General features: G+C 36.0%; 1 protein-coding gene across 13 annotated transcripts in view; it reads left to right on the top strand.

Annotated features, from left to right (window-relative positions):
• Positions 1-21,297, top strand: part of PAM (peptidylglycine alpha-amidating monooxygenase) — a 177,177-nt gene that overhangs the window by 115,065 nt on the left and 40,815 nt on the right. For 8 of the 13 annotated variants that reach the window (XM_017869165.1, XM_017869164.1, XM_017869159.1 and 5 more), the window contains exon 14: positions 6,682-7,002. The exons of the other annotated variants lie outside the window; for them this stretch is intronic. In XM_017869165.1, coding sequence (XP_017724654.1) covers positions 6,682-7,002 — 321 coding nt within the window. The remainder of the gene's footprint in view (positions 1-6,681; positions 7,003-21,297) is intronic. 13 annotated transcript variants of the gene reach the window in all.

Raw genomic sequence — 21,297 nt, 5'->3', positions numbered from 1 at the left:
AAATATTTTTATCTCTACTAATGCAGATGCAAGGGTTGACATTTTTAACAAATTATTATTCATCCAAGAATTGCTTATTGAGTATCTGCTAGGATAGGGAAAGTACTAGTCTCTGGAACTATGACAATAAGAAATGAGAAGGACTTTTTTATATAAAACTACATTTGTATCTTGTAATTTCTCCCTTCCCAGAGATAATTTAAATATACAGAAAGTATTTTTAGAACATCTTAAAGAATTTGGTCATACATGTAAGGTACATTTTTTCAAATCAAAGAAAACTAGTCTTTTTTTTTTTTTGAGATGAAGTCTTGTAGTGTCGCCCAGGCTGGAGTGCTGTGGCACTATCTCAGCTCGCTGCAACCTCCAGCTCCCAGGTTCAAGCAATTCTCCTGTCTCAGCCTCCTGAGTAGCTGGGATTACAGGTGCCCGCCACCACTCCCGGCAAATTTTTGCATTTTCAGTCGAGACGGGGTTTCACCTTGTTGGCCAGCTGGTCTCGAACTCCTGACCTCAAAGTGATCTGCCTGTCTCAGCTTCCCAAAGTGCTGGGATTACAGGCATGAGCCACTGCGCCCAGCCAAAAACTAGTCATTTTTTAAGCTAGTTTTGTGCAAATCGCTATGGTATGCATGTATTGACCATTTTGCACATTTCTTGTATTACAGTATGGACAAGATAGACCAGGATATGACAAAGAGAAACCCAGTTAAAGAGTAAACCTAGCACTTGAGCTCAGAAGATGGTTAATTTAAAAAGAAAAACAATTAAGTATAGTAAGATTGATAAGTTTGAGGTGACTGTGTAGGAAAAAGTTTAATGACCAGTACAGAAAAGACAGGGGAGCCTGAATCCAGTCTAGTGAGCAGTTTGGAGGGCAACTGTCAGTCAGGCCATCTCTTTCAAATGCCAGTTCAATTTCCTACCAGCTGTGCAGGTTAGTATTGTACCTTTAGTTTCTTCATATAAAACAAGGACAATAATAACTAATAGAGATTAAATGTATTAAACAGTATAAAGCATACAGCAAAGTGAATGGATCATGCTAAGCTCTCAAGAAATTTTAGCTGGTATTATTATTTTCTATAGTTTATATAGTTCTTAATATGTTAATGCTGTCAACAATTGGTAAGCAGCAAACATCTCCATTTTTCTAGGACTGTCCCCGTTTATGCCTGGTATATATATTAGTAACACCCCTTTCCTTTTAAAAAGTATTCTAGTTTGAGAAACAAATTATATGGTCACCTTAGCAGTGAGTCCCAGAACAGAAATAGAAAATAACACCTAGAATATACCAAAAGGATTATAAATCATTCTACTCTAAAGACACATGCACACGTATGTTTATTGCAGCACTATTCACAATAACAAAGACTTGGAACCAACCCAAACGCCCATCAGTGATAGATTGGATTAAGAAAATGTGGCACATATACACCATGGAATACTATGCATCCATGAAAAAGGATGAGTTCATGTCCTTTGCAGGGACATGGATGAAGCTGGAAACCATCATTCTCAGCAAGCTATCACAAGGACAGAAAACCAAACACCGCATGTTCTCACTCGTAAGTGGGAGGTGAACAATGAGAACACATGGGCACAGGGAGGGGAACGTCATACACCAGTGCTTATTGGCGGCTAGGGGGCTAGGGGAAGAATAGCATTCAGAGAAATACCTAATGTAGATGACGGGTTGATGGGTGCAGCAAACCACTATAGCACATGTGTACCTATGTAACAAACCTGCACATTCTGCACATGCATCCCAGAAGTATAATTTTTAAAAAAATGCCACCAATCAAAGTTAGTCCAGTGGAAAAAGAAAGAAAGAAAAAAAGAAAATACCACCCAGAAATATATAGCTGGACAGAGCTACAGCAAAAGTAACTATGGGGATATAACCCAGGAATGTCCAAGGCGGGTAGGGTGCCATCAATCACACATCAGTTCCGTAGAGGTAGAGCCACTTTTAATACCATCCTAGACAGATTTTGTCATCCAGAGCAGAGATGGGGGTCCTTTCTGAGGAAGGAGAAGAGTCTTTCACTATGACAATAAAAGGATAAGATTCCCAAATGAGTACTGGTGGTAAGGAGGAAAAAGTTGATGTTGCAAATCAGCCTAGGTTGGACCTTGTGACTCACTGGTTAGAGAAAGAAGAGTACAGTTAGCTGATTTACTCAAAAGAGTGTCATCACTAAGAGGGATACTATAAAAAAGTTAAAATATGGTGAGAAGATACAGAGCTCCATTTTAGACACTTTAAGTTCAAAATGCCTATGAGACAGACATCCAAGTGGGATTTTCCAGAAGACAGTTTTGTAACATCAGTTTGGTGTTAGGAGACCTCCAGGCTTGGTAGTCATGTGCCTAGAGGTGGTAGGTTAAGTTTTGTAAGTGACTGAGATCACTTAGTAGGAAGAGGCTTTAGCCAGGGGAAAAATGTGTCAGGGACAAGACTTCCCAAAACACCAGCCTTTTTTACATGGTGGACAGAAAAAAGAGGAAGCACAGATGATAGGTGGAGAAGACCTGTAAACAACATTATAAGGAAAGAGGTTCTGAAGGGAACTCTCAGCAGGGCTACAGGCTCCCAGTAGATCAAACTAAAGAGTCTATTAGCATTGGCAATTAGCATCCTTTACCTCTTGGAGAAGTCATACAGTTTTGAAATAGGAAGTGGAAAGAAATGCATCCAATTTAGAGAGGGAAAAGGATGTAAGGAAGAATGAATCAGCAAGTAACCCTGCACCATCCAATATGGTAGACACTAGATGAAAATATTTATGTTTTGAATATAAATTAATTCAAAGTAAAAAATTAGAAATTAAGTTTCTCAGGTACACTAGCCATTTACAAAGTACTCAGCCCCATTTGTCTGTCTGACAGCTATTAGGTTGGACAGTGCAGACATAGATTACATCCATTATCACAGAAAGTTCTTTTGGACAGTGTTGGAGCTTGTAAATGAAGAAAGAAGATGGAAAAGCCAGAAGGGTATGTTATGTCAGAGGAGGGTCTCTCCCCACCTCCACAACAACTCAAGCCCTAAGTGAGTGTATGTATAGCCTGTGAGTCAGATATGAGGTAAAGAAGTTGTATTTATTAATAGAAAAGAAAAGAGAGAAGACAGGAGAGGCTTTAGGGAGTGCTGGAGGAATGGCATTCAGAACAGTGGAGTAGAGAGACTTGTTTTTCCAAAAATATGCTAAAAGACACGGAGAAAGTACAGATACAGCCTCCTTTGGCAAAGCCAGGAACCAATTAGCTGTAGTCGCCACAGTGACTTATTAAGAAAATAGAGGGCTAGAAACCTAAAAGGGTTTTTTGTTTGTTTGTTTGTTTGTTTGTTTTGAGACTGAGTCTCACTCTGTCTCCCAGGCTAGAGTGCAGTGGCACTATCTCGGCTCACTGGAACCTCCGCCTCTGGGGTTCAAGCAGTTCTCGTGCGTCTGTCTCCTAAGTAGCTGGGATTGCAGGTGCCCGCCACCAACCTGGCTAATTTTTGTATTTTTAGTAGAGATGGGGTTTTACCATGTAGGCCAGGCTGGTCTCAAACTCCTGACCTCAAGTAATCCGCCTGCCTTGGCCTCCCAAAGTGCTGGGATTACAGGCATGAGCCACCACACCTGGCCCTAAAAGGGCTTTTTGTTTTCTGTTATGAAAATCCAGATGCTTGACCACGAAAAAGGAGCTGATTTTTAAAATATTAGGTAAACCACAGGTTGAAGCAGATACATGTTGCAATTAGTTTGTTTTTTCAGTTAGTAATTATAATAGCTATAATATAGTGACACCTACTTTATGATATGCACTGGACTGGGTATTTTAATATTAACTGCCTTCTTTAAATCTACAAAATAATTTCTAAAGGTTGTTGTCACTGTATTTATTAGGTTAAGTAGAATTTACTTAAAAGTACAAAGTAGAATTCACTTAGAGGCACAGAAATAGGGTTTGATGTGTATTTGAATTGAGGAGTTGCCATTACAGGGAAAGACCAGAGTGCTATAGGTGCACCCAGCAGAGACCCCTGAGTTGAATTATCAAGGAAGGCTTTTTTGATGTGACACCTAAGATCTGAAAGTTGAGGAGCTAGTTTATTAGTGGGGAGGGAGTGGTCCAGGCAGAAGAAACAACATCTTCTTAGACTTGATATTCAAGGAAATGAAAAGCCAATATGACTGGAACATAAACTGAAAAGAAAAAGGAAACGTTGAGAGATGACACAGGAGTCAGGACCACCAACTTGCTTTACTTATGTTCTACTCTGTTATATGCATTAGATATATTTTCTAAATAAATATCTTAATATGACTAAAAAAATTGGTTGACATTTCAGGATTCCATATTATATCCAGTACACTAGAAGAGGAAAAAACTCTTTCCGATTTGTGCATAGGAATGTAAGAGATAGCCATCTAGTGGTCTTTCTCTCTCATGTAAGGAGATGTTTGTAGAGATTCTGCTTTGAAACTTTGTTCTGGCAAGGCCTGTGCAACTGTGTGCAGCCAAGCCTGTTACATTATTTTAACAATTTTTGCTTTCCTAACCCAGTGACAATTTTAAATGATAAATTCACATGAACTGGAATGTCCTACCTTTGATATTTTATCACAGCTTTTAGATTCTCTCTTGCCAACCTGAATGACTGTGCATAGTTCTGAACCTGTCTTCCTCCATCAAGACTACCCTAAACACAGAGGTTGCGGTGAGCCATGATCACGCCACTGTACTCCAGCCTGAGTGAAAGAGAGAGACCCTGTCTCAATAACAATAATAGCTTAAACGTATGGATTCAAGTTTTTATTTAATTTAATTTAATTTATTTATTTATTTATTTATTTTGAGACTGGGTCTGTCTCTGTCACTCAGGCTGGAGTACAGTGGCGTGATCATAGCTCACTGCAGCCTTGAACTCCTGAGCTCAAGCAGTCCTCCCACTTTAGCCTCCCAAGTGGTGAGGACTATAATTTAATGCCACAACACCCAGCTAATTTTTTTTATTTCTTAAAGAGATGGGGTCTCACTCTGGTGCCCAGGCAGGTCTCGAACTCCTGGGCTCAAGCGATCCTCCTGCCTGGGCCTCCCACAGTGCTGGGATTACAAATGTAAGCCTCCACTCCCAGCCTCAAGTTTTTAAATAATGGCTTATCTCTCCCTGAAATACTCTTGTCTTTTATTTCCTAAATAAGACGTTTCATTGTATAAGCATATGAAACTATTTATATTTAATGTGTGGTACATGAGAATTTAGCAGTAATGTACTGTGTTAATTCTTCTTCTGTGAGGCAGAAAGCCACTGTGCCCTAATAGATTTGGTTGACTTACAATTTGCTTTGTTCATTTTACTGAGATTGGCCCTATTACTTGGTAATTATTTTCTGACTGAAGATTTCACCTGGGATAATCTGATTTCACTGGCAAGAATTGAAAACCTACTTTGAAACATTAAACCAAGGCTACTTATAAACATGACAGAATCTCTTAGCATCATTTTGAAAAGACTTCATCTCCCCTTGCACCACCTTCTTAATAATATATTCTTCAGTGAAATACATCATGGCTAAACCAGTTATCATTTTCATTTCCTAATGGTCATGAAAAGAGATTTTATAAATGTTTTCTAATTGTGCTGTAAATGTAATTAAAATGTAAGCAACAGGACTCCATAGTCATAAGTAATTTCTTCATTGGCAGCACTTAGTATAGGATGAGGAAAAGGAAGAATTGGTGGTTGCCCTTGGGTTTGGTGTAGGAGAGCAGATTTGTGTTTTCATTGAGAATATGTTTACCATTCACACAGTTGATATAAATGGATTAGAAGTCATCGTGGGAATGATGAGGGTTAAAATACTTCATGAACTTTCTGTAGTCATATTTTGTATATATGATAATATTTTATAAATAATTTGCTTTCATGGAATTGGAGTCCCATACCCAAGTTTACTCCTTAATACAGGAAGGCATAAAATACATTTTAGTGATGAATCACCCTAATGATATCAGTTTATTAAAATCTTTTCCTTCGTTTGAAGCTGATTTAAAAGTATTCTTTGCTCAAAAAATTATTTTTCTCACTTGCTCATTTTTTGGTTTAAGAGGAACAACTAGAGTTACTTACAGTAGCACTGCTAACAAAATAATAATAAAATTTAGGTTCCCCAATTGTCAAATGGATACATATTTACTTGTGTTTTACAGGAAATGTATATTTCCTGCTCAAGAAATGTATATTTCATTTCCTATGGCTTACACTTTAATAGGTTTTTTAAGACAACTGCAAAGAGTTTCTTGTGCAGGTAGCTGTTATCTAATGTAGCTATTGATGATATTTTATTTTAGAAATCTGATGAGCTCTTAATTTCCATATCAATTAAACTATACTGTGCAAACCATTTATTGAAATGTGCCATGCAATTACATAAGCATTATTTTTTCCTACTAGTATGTCAATAGATGTTATAACATAAAGAAATAGATGATATATGAAATAAAGTATTTCACTGGTCTAGGAATTTTCTTATTTTCCCCTCCTATGCTTAAAAGTCTGAGTGCAAACTTCTCTCTTGTTTATTATGAGAAATGAGTAGATATTTTTTAAAGCACCAAATTTTGTAAATTTTGCAATCTTATCTACCCTCCATACCCTTATCTCTTCTCTTTTTTCCACAGGTGATTTCTATTCACTACTTTCCAAGCTGCTAGGAGAAAGGGAAGATGTTGTTCATGTGCACAAATATAATCCTACAGAAAAGGCAGAATCAGAGTCAGACCTGGTAGCTGAGATTGCAAATGTAGTTCAAAAAAAGGATCTTGGTCGGTCTGATGCCAGAGAGGGTGCAGAACATGAGAGGGGTAATGCTATTCTTGTCAGAGACAGAATTCACAAATTCCACAGACTAGTATCTACCTTGAGGCCACCAGAGAGCAGAGTTTCCTCATTACAGCAGCCCCTACCTGGTGAAGGCACCTGGGAACCAGAACACACAGGAGGTGCGTGTAGGGTTTCTTTTAAGCAATAAAGTGTGAAATGCTACACTCCACGTTAGCAAAACCTGAAGGGAATAAGAATTAATGGGTGAAAAAATTCATCAATGAAAAGGACTTATTACCATTAGAAAAAATATTACTCAGATTTGGGCTATCAGATACCACCTTTGAAGATTTTTTTTTTTTTTTTCGGTTTTGATCTATTACTGCATAAATTTAGTGTCTGTTCTATTGGTGAGCCAGAACTACAAGGACCAAAAAATATTTGGAGCATTTGGGGAAATGCGGCATATGAAATTCAGGATAAAAATTCTTACAACTGAATATTTTTCATTTTGCTCAATGGAAATACATGGAAAATTCAAAACCTGATATGTAAAGTCCCAGTGTAAGAAATGCTCATATACTATCTCCTTGTAAGGTAATAAAATTCCTCTCAAAGGAATCTTACACTTTCAACATTCTCATCCAGTTGACTTGTAATATATAACCATTTTATGATTTTGATTTCTTAAGTTTCATTATTGATTACAATCTTAATTGGAAAGTTGAGTATTTCTGAAGGGACCTCTAGTAAGTCCATAACTATCAGATTTATCTTTATTTTTATCCCAAATAGGCTTCCATAAGTAGAGGATAATACCTTATTCCCTTCAGGTTTCCATACCAGCAAGCTATGGATGCCTCATCTTTGTCTTTAATTGTGTTGTGGCCTCTGTGATATTGATTGTGCTTCATGTTACTTGCTAATGTGGAAAGCCAGATAATACAGCATGTGGAGATAATCTCAAAAAAGTAACGGATATGCGTGCATGGCAGCTGTCCATGTGTGGGTTGGAATGGCACAGGCTGCCAGCTTGATGTTTTCAAATTCAGCTTTATAGGAAGCCATAAATTATTCAACTCCCAGCTGATTTTTATTTATAATTGAAAAAAAATAGCATGCAGTGCCTTTTGCTCACATGAGAATTTCAAAACATAGTCCATTGGTACTGGCGTAATGGTTTCTGTGAGATGTTAACTGGAACCTGGATTTTTAACTTTTTGTGTTTAAACAGGATCAGCCCTGCTGTAGCTCATTCTGGATTTGTCGAATAAAACTGTGTTTCTCACGAGGTGGTCCCTGGACCTCCTTGCCTCAGAATCACCTAGGGTGTGTTAAGAAAAATTTAGACCCCTGAATCCTATCGAAGAACAACTGAATCAGCATCTCTGAGTATGATGCCTAGAAATTTACAGTTTATCATGCCCCTATCCATTTCAAAACACACAGGAATGTCTGCCTGAACTTATATTTTAAGGACAGTGAATTGTAACCCAGACAACATGGAAATATAAAAGGGAAAAGAGCCTCTTTGGTAGGAATACAATTGTGTTCATGTGTGAAATGTGAGTTGCAGCATACTTTATTTATTCCATGATTTGTCTTTGTTATTCTTGGATTTGAAATGATATCTTGGTCATTTGTAGGCATCAAGAGTATCAAGGTCACAGTCAGAATTTGACTTAAGATATCGCATTTCTGAAACTTTCAGAAACTTTCAGTTTTTCTACGAAATAAGCCCTTAAAATACCCAAGTGCATATACTTAGCAAATATCCTCATACTTTCCAAAGTGGTCAAATGGTAGTGCTCAAGAGAAAAATGCTTCTCTAGGATCTGTTTAGGGAAATTTCCTTCCTGTGAATGTCACTGAAGTGAATAACAATGAGTCATAGAAACATACAGCACAACTGCAAATTAAGAAAGGAACATGTATTTCCTTTCTAAAATGATTTGATGTAATTTCATTACTCTATGAAAACTTTTAAAAAATAAAATGCAAAACAAAAACTCATATTTAGGTAAGCTATTTCTAAAAGGCTTTTTCTTAATTCTCTTTCACCATTTACTGCAATGCAGTATAATATCTAACTTTAATTGATGCTGTTTCATTCCTTTGGGTAAGCCAGAGGAAAACCTATCCTCAGGAAGCTTCCATTTTGCAAAAAAATAAAGTAGGAAGTCATTAGCATATAGGGCCCTAATAAAACTTATTAGCAATCTCATTAATGTCTAGTCCTCAGGGTATAGTCAAAGAGAAGATATTTGATATATAATCTTCCATTGTTTCTTTCATACCCTTTCTTTACTCCAGGCAAAACTGAGAATGAGCCTAATGGTCTGGAGGAATTAACTGTTTCCCTAAGTGCCTAATTTGCAATAAGGAATTATATTTGTTGCAAAGAAGAAAGTAATTTTATATGAGATTATTATAAAACAAAATGTCAGGCTGGTTTGTTGCTTAATATTGTAGCTCATATTTATTTCAGATATCTTTGACATCTGTTGTTAATTTTCAAATAAGAAGCTGAAGCCAGAAGTTAATCTATTTGAATGAGGTCACAGATCTAAATCTAAAACTTGGACTTTATTATTTCCAGTGTACATCTTCTAGTTTCTTACATTTCAATACAATTGTGCTCAAAGAGATGCTAATGTGCTTGCCCAGTTCAGATAAACTATCCAGGAACACTGGACCCTCACTGCTTAGAAGATGGAGATTTCTATTCAGAACCCTGTTCTGATGTCCCCAGTTGTTGACACCAGCATAATCTAATACAATGGTGTTTTCTGTGGCAGTATTTTAGATTTCATCAGTTTGTCTATATGCTGGAACTGTAATATGCTGATGAAGCCCATCCAGTTGACCTGAGGGTTCAAGGGTGAAATTAACAGATTAGCTCAAAAATCTGGTTGTGACTGTATGGTAGGCCTAGGAACACCTGAGCGTTTCAAAAACATACTATTCTCTGAACCATTAGTTTGGTCAGGATTCCACTTGTTTTCCACCCTGGCATCTGCCTTTAAAACTGGGTTCTCCACCTCAGTATGGTCTGGATATCAGTGGTCACCAAGCTACATGAAGAACACAATAGAATGATATCTGCTGACTTTGCACAGCTGAGAAAGTCCTTATCATTCCCCAGAGCAAGATAGTTAAGTACTGTGTCTTACTGTATCTCTAGGACTACAAATATCTGCGAATAGCATTTTTTCAGGTTTTATCTTCATGATTTTTGGTGAAGATGTGAAAACTCTAGACAATTGTGAAAACACCATTAGCGACAGAAACTTCCTGGACAAGTTCAGATAGACTAGACCAGAGGTTTTCAAACTGTTGTTTGAAAGGACACCCATCAAGTAGGAGGTAATAATCACAGGCTTCCCAACACACACATGCGCACGCGTGTACGCATGCGCACACACACACACACACAATACAGCTTCCCCAAAAGCAGTTCTGTATTGGGCCAAAATCAAATTTAGAAACTACTTCATGGAGACAGTATAATGTAGAATATTATAGGTCCAGGTACCCGACTGCATGGTGGCTTTGAATTCCAGCTATACAGTTTTCTATGTGGTCTCTAGGCAAGTATTAAAAAAAAAAAATTCTGGGCTTTAGTTTTCTCATCTATAAAATGAGGATTATAATAGTATACTCCTCACAGAGTTCAAGTGAAGGTCAAATGATATTATACATGCAAAGTGCTTTGAACAGTGTCGGCATGCAGAAAGCATTTAAAACTGTTATGGTACATTAACACTTGTGACTATTACTGCTACCATTACTGTCATGTTATGTTTGAGATTTTTAAAAATGAAATACCAAAGTATAAATATTGATTACTTGATCTTAAGGAGCATTTGTGAGACAGAGAATTTTCTTGCAGTATGCAGGAAAGCAGCAAAATTTGACACTTTAAGCTGATAAGTTGAGAAAAAAGTGACTTGGCAGTGTTGTATCACAAAGGGAGCTTGTGACTCTTCAAACGTGTGATCACTTACATTGATCTACCTTGGTGTTTGCATGTGATATATGACATACAGTGTGAAAATGCTAACCTCAATAAACTAAGAAGCAGATGCACTTCTTTTTAAACTTGGTATAGTTTAGTTTCTACCATTAATAGTTTAGATAGAGATAGCATTAATAGAGTAGAAACAAAATCTTAGGTATCTTTATTCTATTTGCCCTCTGGAAACTAGACTCATTGAACATTTAAAAAGTAGAACTAGCTATTCTAGTGGCAGATTTGATTGGACTACCATATACTTGCATGTGGAAGCCTGATTCAGTATGTATTACAAACCTCTGGATGTGAGAAAATACACCTGCATTTGTGTGACAATTCTGATCAGATAAGAGGATTCAGAAGGTGTTCAATTATTCTTATGATACATTTAGTGTTTTCTTCATTTCTATGAACAACTTATACTTAATTTCAGAGTCCATTCTTATATTTCAGTCATAGTCTTACTTCTAGGTTCAAGTCTTGCAGAATTTTTAGGGTAAAATAAACCATTCAGTTGGCTGAATTTTCATCTCTGGGGGGAGGAGAATGGTTAAAAAAAAAAAAATACACATATACATAGCACTTACTTTGAGCCAAGCTTAGTGTTTTAGATGCATTGATTCATTAGAAAGGAAGAAAGTGATGAAAGGTTAAGTCACGTGTCCAAAATGCCACAGCTCAAGAAACCAAGATGCAAAGCCAGGCAGACTTGCTCCCACATCTTGCTTCTTAATCACTCTGTTATTCTGCATCTCTCTCACACACACACATACACACAAACACCCTAGATATACAAATAGGAAGAGGGTTTCAAAAACATACTATTTTCTGAACCTTTAGTTCCAGTCATCTAATTATCTGAGGCTACAATTGTAATAACTGTAGGTATTATAGGTATATCGATAGGTCATGCTTTCTTGGTCAGTATTCAGCCAGTTTTACCAAGATTAAAATCTCATTTGCAATTAAAGCAACTTTAAAAAGGAAAAGAATTCTGCTAATGTTTTTGAGCCCCTATTTATGTGGTAAATCTCATCCTCACTTCACTCCCATTAAATGAAACATTATAATTAATTCTTGTTTTCCTTCTTACTTTGGTATAAATATTTCTGCAATAGTTTTAGTTAATTATAGTTATTGCTGGCACTTCTGATGAATAACAATCCCTGGCCAAAATAAGTCTTCCTTTTCTCAAAAGATGAAAATTTACAAGTACGGAAAAAGCAAGCACCATACTTTGTTTATGTTGAAGTCTTCTAGTGATTTTTTTCAGTCCTATTTCTTAAAATTAAATGTGAAAGAGCCTTTTTACGACTGGAAATTAACTCCATAGTTCTGCTGAGTTTGAAATTACATTTTTTCCTCAACTTTAGCTCTGTTAGTCTTTGTGTAACACAGATAAATGAATGCCCTTTCAAATACTTATTAATAATTTCATGTGAATACAACAGTGATCACTAATATTAATCTCTTTCTGGAAAAGTGCAATCTATTATTCTTTTTCATGATTAATTGATGCAATTTTAATAGCTGTATTTAATTGTTTTCTAAAAGTAGTGACTTCTTTTTCTGAATATATGGCAGGATATGCGGCTGTACATTAACCTTTATAATAAATGCAAGGATTCTTTGTAGAATGATATATTTTATTTATCATTAAAAAGTGTTATATGTCACTGGAAAAAATATTTTAAGATTTCAAGGTTTCTTTCAACTTTTAATCATCTTTTAGAAACAAAACAAATTTGTATCAAAGCTACTAGGATCAATAGCTAATGTGTATTTACCTTATTTTTCTAAAAGTATTGTTTCTAGTAATATGTTCTCAACTCCAGATTTTAAAAACAAGCAATCAAGCTTGAAATAATTCTATCATTTGCTATCTGAATTTAAAGCAACTGACAGAGTTGGGAATGACTTGCCCCAGATCATGGGTAAGAAATTAGTATTTAATTTTTAGGCTAACACTGTAAATCTGTAGCATTAACTAGTCATATATTGAATCATTTCTTAAATAATAACTAAAAGAAATCTGAACTAGAATTTTTAACTTCTCTATCCTCAAAAGTGTTTAAGGTAGAACTCAAATATATTTCATCATATAATTTCTTTAATAAGGATTTGAAATTGTCCTTAACTGGGGATTGGAAACTATCCCTCAAATTGAGGCCTAAAGTCTGGCTCAAGGCTGAAGTTCTTTTCCTGTCAAATGAGACAGTTATATGGAATAATTGAGATACAGTTCTAGCATTCTCTGATTTTCATGTCATGATGAACAGGAATTGGAATAATAATCAGTATTAATTCCACCTACATACACACTAGTCCTACATCACTGCCTTTATTCTTGATCATTTAATCATATAGGGAATAGCCTTTAACTACCTGATAATTAAAAATATGGGGACACTGGAAGCAAAAACATTAATTAACTTAGCTAATATTCACAGAAAAAAAGATGAACTCAGTTTTTCTTTAACTATCCTAGAATTTCTGGTTAATAAAGAGACTCAGATCCTCAAAGTTTTGAACACTTGGCTAAGTAATGTAAGTGTGCAAAGACAATTTAAAATAAAACTAACAACAATGTAATATAATTTTTCCAAACAATCAGTACTAAAAGAACCAGGTTACTCATGGTGTTAGACTTCATACATTTTTTTACACATCATTTTTACTGTTTGGAAAATTCACTGAAGGTGTATATCTTTATAAATATGTTCTAGATATTTACATTAATTTTCCTTCTTTAACATTTCCAACCTACAAGGATTCTAATATGTGACAAATGAGTGTTTTTGTAATTGGTGAAGATAGGCTCAAAACAACCTATGCGTCCATATTTTTTTGCAGACTTCCAAGCACTTACCAGTTTAAGGGCATATGATAACTGAGATCATTCATAGCCAGATTAAAGTTCTTTAAACAGTATTTCCAATATTTTATGAAATTCATATTTGACCCCAAAATAATGCAATTTTTAGACGTTTCATATTTTCTGTCAGAATAGTAACTCTACATCTTCATGAGCACTTAGCTCCCAGTACCTAGTTGGTAGACCACTGAATAGAAAGGTTCCAGAAGCCGTTATATATGTTTATTGTCTTTATTGATAGTAATTAGCCAATTAGCATTTTCATTGAGTACTCTCATAGTATCTTCAGCATTCTGCTGTGGGTGAAAAGTTAGTACAGATGAATTATAAGGTTATAGGGGAACTTGAATGCTCGTTGATACCATAAACAAGCAGAAACTAAAACACGGACTTTAATGCATTTATCAGGCCATACAGTAAGTAGGCCAGGCCCTGTGTGACAGTTGGTGACAAAACCGTGAATAAGGGATGATCCTTGCCCTTGAAGAATTCTGTTTAGTTGTAGTGCTTCTGAGTTCTGAGAACGTGATGAAAGCCATTAAATATCTGCATTGTCATGAGCTTTGAGTTTCCTTTGGAACCCATCTAGAAGCTTCAGGAGTGGTAAATGAGTGCAGAATTATGACAACTAAATGAGAGGAGAATGAATGAAGTGCAGTCTGAGATTCAAGCAACTTTAAAATCATTTTAAACATTTGACAGGGGAATGACTTATCCATTTAATCTTGTTTAGAATGACTAAATCCATTAGATTTATGGATTTATGAAATTAGATTTATGAAATTCATATTTGACCCCAAAATAATGCAATTTTTAGACGTTGCATATTTTCTGTCAGAATAGTAACTCTACATCTTCATGAGCACTTAGCTCCCAGTACCTAGTTGGTAGACCACTGAATAGAAAGGTTCCAGAAGTTTAAATCTAATGCCTCTACTCTATTTCCAGAGTTCACTTTCAAAAATACAGCATTAATCATGTCACCCCATATTTTAAATTTCCCATGGGCATACAGCATCAGAGAGCCTAAGGACAGTTCCTCCCCTCCCAGCACTGCCCCTGCCAGTGCCTGCTCACATCATTGAGAACTGGGAATCAACTCAGTCTGCCAGAGTCCAGACACATTGTCCAGAGATCTGAGGATTCACCTGCCCCGTCTACCACCACTAGTGTCTGTGCACTTCTCCCAGGGTTCTAAGGATGGGTCTTTCGAGCCTGCCTTCACCACTGCTGCCAGCACCCACCTGCATGAGCCACATGGGGCCTGAGGACGGGTCCTTCCAGCCCATTACCACCACTGCTGGTGTACATATGTACCAGTGGGGATCTAAGGATAGGTTCAGTGCTGATACTGCCTTCACTGATGCCATGCATGCCACCCCTGGGCCCAAGGACCTAACTGCCCACCCAGCCCACCACTGCCACTGCCAGAACCTGAGTAAGCTGCCTGGACCTGCTACCACTGATACCTGCATACACTACCCAGGGGCTTAAAGCCTGTCATGTTCAACTCACTGTTGCTGCCAGTGGGGCCCAAGGATCAACCCACCTTGTGTCCCTGTCCTCTGCAAAGGCTCACCTTAGATTCTACTAAAAACTGCAGCCTAAGCTGCTAAGGAACTCAGATACACCACTGATGCTGATTATAGCCAAAGAAGTCATACAGATACTACTGTGTCCACTTAGAATTAAAACCAGCCACCCTATTCAACCAACACTATAGTTCATCTATAAAGAAAAATATCTTTTCTTATGAAACCCAATCAATAAAATTGTAAGAAGCAGCTGTCATACCACATATAGAGGTATCAATGTAAGGACACAAGAAACATGAGAAGGAAACATACCTCTAATGGAACACAATAATTCTCTAGCAACAGACTCAACAAAAAAGAAATCTATGAAATTCCTGAAACAGAATTCAACATAATGATATTAAGGAAGCTCAGTAAAATAGAAGACAACAGAGATAAACAATACAAATAATTCAGAAAAACAGTTTATGGTCTGAATGAGAAATTTGACAAAGAGATATTATAAAAAAGAGTCGAACAGAAATCCTGGAACTGAATAATTTAATCAAATGAAATAAAAAGTACAGGTGAAAGCTTCAACAATAGACTAGATCAAGCAGAAGGAAGGATTTCTGAATATGAAGACATCTTTTAAAATAACCCGGTAAGGCCAAGCATGGTGGCTCATGCCTGTAATCCCACAGTTTGGGAGGCTGAGGCTGGTAGATCACTTGAGGCTAGCAGTTTGAGACTAGACTGGCCAACATGGTGAAACCCCATGTCTACTAAAAATACAAAAAAAAATAAAAATAGCCAGACGGGGTGGTGTATGCCTATAATTCCAGCTACTCGGGGGACTGAGGCATAAGAATCACTTGAACCTAGGAGGAGGAGTTTGCAGTGAGCCAAGATAGCACCACTGCACTCCATCCTAGATGACAGAGTGAGACTGTCTCAAAAAAAAAAAAAAAAAAGTTAAGAAAAACTATTTAAAAAATTAGAAAGCCTACATAATATGATATATAGGACACGTAAACTGACCAAATATTCTAATTTTTATTTTTCTAGAAGGTGTCAAGATGGACAAAGGTATAGAAAACCTATTTAATGAAATAACAGTTGAAAATTTCCCATTTTGGATGAGATATAGATATCCAGATACAGGAATCCCAGTGTTCCCCAAACAGCTTCAACATAAAGGGTCTTCTCCAAGACGCATTATAGTATAATTTTCAAAAGTTAAAAACAAGATTAAATTCTAAAAGCATCAAGGGTAAAGCATCAAGTTACAAATAAGGAAACCCCCTTCGGACTAACAGCAACTTTCTCAGCTTAAACCTTACAGATCAGGAGACAGTGTAAATTGATATATTCAAAGTGTTAAAAGCAAAAAACAATTCATCCAAGAATACTATTCCCAGCAAAGTTTTCCCAGACAAGCAGAACTTGAGGGAATTCATTAGCATTAGAACATCCCTACAATAAATGTTTAAGGAAGTCCAGATTTTACCTCTATAAGCAAAACAATAGTAGCTACCATCACAAAAACACAAGAATGAAATTTAGTGGCAGAGCAAACACACAAATGAGAAAGAGAAAGGACTCAAGTGTTGCCACTGCAAAAAAACATCAAACCACAATGATAAACAATAAGAAAGAAAGGGGGAAAAAGGCTATACAAAACAATCAGAAAACAATTAATGAAATGACAAAAATCGTCACCTACCAATAATAACCTTGAATGTAAATGGATTAAATTTCTCACTTAAAATATATAGACAGCCTTACTGAATAGAAATACATAACCCAACTATTTGCTGCTCATAAAAACTCACTTCACCTGTAAAGACGCATAAAGACTGAAAGTGAAAGGATGGTAAAATATATTCCATGGGAATGAAAAACAAAAACAAGCACGAGTAACTATAGTTGTATCAGGTAAAATAGACTTCAAGAATAGTAAAAAACAACAACAATGAAGATGATCATTATATAATGACAAAGGGATCAATTCAGCAAGAGGATATACCAATTCTAAATATATATGCATATGCATCACTGGAGCACAGAGGTATATAAAGGAAATATTATTTGACCTAAAGGGTGAGATAAGACTCCAACACAGTAATGGTTGGGGACCTCAACCATTGTCAGCATCGGACAGATCATGTAGACAGAAAATAAACATTGGATTGAAACTGCGCTTTAGACCAAATTGGCCTAACAGACATTTACAGAACAGTTTATCTAACAGCTGTAGAATGTGCATTCTTTTTAACAGCACATGTAACATTCTCCAGGATAGACCATGTGTTAGGCCATAAAACAAGTCTCAACAAAAATTTAAAAATAGAAATTATATAAAGTCTCTTCTTAGACCACAAAGGAAAAAACTAGAAGTCAATAACAAGAAGAACTTTGGAAGCTGTATAAATACATGGAAAGTAAACAACATGCTTATGACCAACTATTGGCTCAATGAAGAAATTAGGAAGGAAATAAAAAGAATTGAAACAAATGAAAATGGAAACACAAAGTACCAAAACCTATGGAATATAGCAAAAGCAGTGCGAAGAGGGAAGTTTATAGTGGTAAATGCCGACATCAAAAAGTAGAAGAATGTCAAACAATTTAACAATGCACTTCAAAGAACTAGGAAAGCAAGAACAAACCCAAAATTAGTAAAAGGAAAGAAATAGATCAGAGCAGAACTAAATAGAGACTAAAAAAATACAAAGGTCAATGAAAAAAAAAAGGTGGCGTTTTGAAAGATAAACAAAATCTAGCTAGACTAACCAAGAAAAAGAGGGAAGATTCAAATAAATAAAATCAGAAATGAAAAAGATGACATAGCAACAAATACCACAGAAATATAAAAATCATTAGAGATACTATGATTTCTGTATGAAAACTGTATTAGCATACAGTTTTCAACAATTGTATGCTAATACATTAGAAAACCCAGAGGAAACGAATAAATTCCTGGATGCATAAAACCCACCAAGCTTGAACTATAAAGAAATAGAAAACCAAACACACCAATAACAGTTAATGAGATTGAATCAAAAAAAAAAAAAAAAAATCTCCCATCAAAGAAAAGCCCAGGACCAGATGGTACTGCTGAATTGCTGAATTATACCAAAATTATAAAGAACTAATATCATTTTTTTCAAACTATTCCAAAATATGGAAGAAGAGGAAATTCTTCCTAATTTATTCTATGAAACCAGCATTATCTTGATATCAAAACCAGATAAGGATACAGTGAAAAAAGAAAAGAGCAAGCCAGTATCTCTGATGAACATAAATACAAAATCCTCAACTATCAAACCAACTTCAGAAACACATCAAAGAGATAATACATCATGAGCAAGTGAAATTTATTGCTGGGATATTAGGATGGTTCAACATCAATAAATGTGATATAGCACATCAGCAGAATGAAGGACAAAAACCATATGATCATATCAATAGATGCAGAAAAAGCATTTGCTAAAATTCTATTTTTCTTCATGATAAAAACTCAATAATTTATGCATAGAAGGAATATACTTCTATGTAATGAAGTCCCTATACAGCAAACCCACAGCTGGCATCATACTGAGTGGAGATAAGAGGAGAGTCTTTCCTTTAAGAACTAAATAAGACAAGGATGCCCACTTTGACCATTCTTATTCCACATAGTACTAGTAGTTCTAACCAGAGCAGTCAGGCAAGGAAAAGAAATAAAAAGCACCCAAATCAGGAAAGAGGAAGTCAGGTTAGTCACTCTTTGCAGATGACATGATCTTATATAGAGAAAAACCTTAAGACTTCACCAAGAAAAGTCTTAGAACTTATAAAGTAATTCCGTAAAGTTTCAAGACACAAAATCTCAACTTATGAAAATCAGTAGCATTTTTATACACCAATAATGAACTAGCTGAAAAATAAAGAAAGCAGTCTTATTTACAATAGCTTAAAAAATACTGACGAATAAATTTAACCAAGGAGATGAAAGATCTCTGCAAGAAAAACTACAAAACACTGATGAAAGAAATTGAAGATGACACCAAAAAAATAGAAAGATTCCTGTTCATGGACTGAAAAAAATCATATTGTTAAAATGACAATACTACCTGATATGGTTTGGCTGTGTTCCCACCCAAATCTCATCTTGAATTGTAGCTCCCACAATTCCCATGTGTCATGGGAGGGACCCAGTGGGACATGATTGAATCATGGGGTCACTTTCCCCCATACTGTTCTCTCGGTAGTGAATAAGTCTCAGGAGATCTGAGGGTTTTATAAGGGGAAACCCCTTTTGCTTGGCTTGCATTCTTTCTTGTCTGCCACCATGTAAGACATGCCTTTCATCTTTCACCATGATTGTGGGACCTTCCCAGCCACGTGGAACTGTAAGTCTATTAAACCTCTTTTTCTTTATAAATTACCCAGTCTCAGGTATGTCTTTATCAGCAGTGTGAAAACATTAATACAATCTACAGATTTAATGCAATCATTATACCAATGACATTTTTCACAAAGGAAAGGAAGTCAGTCAAAGGGATAACTGTGCCCCCATGTTTACTGCAATACTATTTACAGTAGCCAAGATATGGAATCAACCTAAGACTATATCAACAGATGAATGGATAAAGAGAACGTGATGTGTGTACACAATGGAATACTATTCAGCCATAAAAGAATGGAATCCTGTCATTTGCAGCAACATGTATGAAACTGGAGGTCATTATGTTAAGTGAAATAAGCTAAAAATAGACAAATAGTATATTCTTATTCATATGTGGAAGCTTCAAAAGTTGATCTCATGGAGGTAGAGAATAGAACAATAGTTATCAGAGCCTGGGAAGGATTCAGGGGGATGGAGACAAGTTGGTTAATGGGTACCAACATGTAGAGAGATGAAATAGCTTTTAGTGTTTGATAGCACAGCAGGGTAAATACAGTTAACAACAATATATTGTCTATTTCAAAATAGCTAGAAGAGAAGATATGAAATGTTTCCAACCCAAAGAAATGATAAGTGTTCAAGGTGATATATATTCTAAATACCCTGATTTGATCATGCTTGTATCAAAATATCACATGTACCCTATAAATATGTACAATTATTTTGTACCAATAAAACATATTTCTAAACCTTCAGTGGCTCCCAATTGCCGGTAGCAGAAGTTTGCACTTGTTCTCCCTTTTATGACAAGCAAGGGTGACAGATGATAGATACTGTTCATCTGAGCAGCTCCATTCACATCCACTTCTATGCCTAGGATTATTTGCAAATTCAGGCATACCAGCTGTCATTCTGCCCACCTTCTCTCCAAAAGGCATATCACAATACACATGAGTGACAATGACATTTTCATATGCTCTAAAATATTTCCAAAGCAAATTATTCCCTGACTCTGTGCTTTACTGCTGCTAATAAAGTACTTGTAATGTACCTCAAAATTTTCAGTAGAGGTCAAGACACTACACACTATATGATCATTGTTAAATCCAGGCTCTTTATGTGGTATCAGTACATTTTCCAGTCTAAACCAGATCTCAGGGTCAGCTAATCCATTCCCCAGCCCCCCATTCCACCTAGCATACACATGTATCCTTTCCTGATTATTTTAAAAAATCTTAAAACACATTTTGCAATTACAAACATCCTCACTTTTATTCTTTTTGACCAAAATGTTATCTGCCCACTTCTACACTTGATGAATTCCACCTTACCTTTAAGTGCAAACACAAATGTTTGTTCCCGTGGGAAACCTTTTAAGTAGACCTTAATCCTACCCTATCCCAGCCCTAGCCTTGGGAAGGATTCTGGCCCCTCTCCTATATTCCCGTACTACTTTGTGTCATAAGTATTGAGTTCCTGGGTTTTTAAAACATTTTATTCTGTCATATTCCTATCCTATTATAGCCTTATTATATTCGTTTATTTACTAAGACCAAAAACCACATTTTATTCCTTTGCATTCCCAGATTCTACCATAGTACCTTACACAGAAAATACACTTAGGAAATAGTTGTTGAAAATGCTTAAGCAAAAAAAAAGAAAAAAAAAAAAAAAAAA

This window comes from Rhinopithecus bieti, unplaced genomic scaffold, assembly GCF_001698545.2.
Source record: "Rhinopithecus bieti isolate Rb0 unplaced genomic scaffold, ASM169854v2 scaffold_4104, whole genome shotgun sequence".
Lineage (NCBI taxonomy): Eukaryota > Metazoa > Chordata > Mammalia > Primates > Cercopithecidae > Rhinopithecus > Rhinopithecus bieti.
The sequence above is the reverse complement of the archived record's forward strand: the minus strand, read 5'-3'. Positions and strand labels throughout refer to the sequence as shown.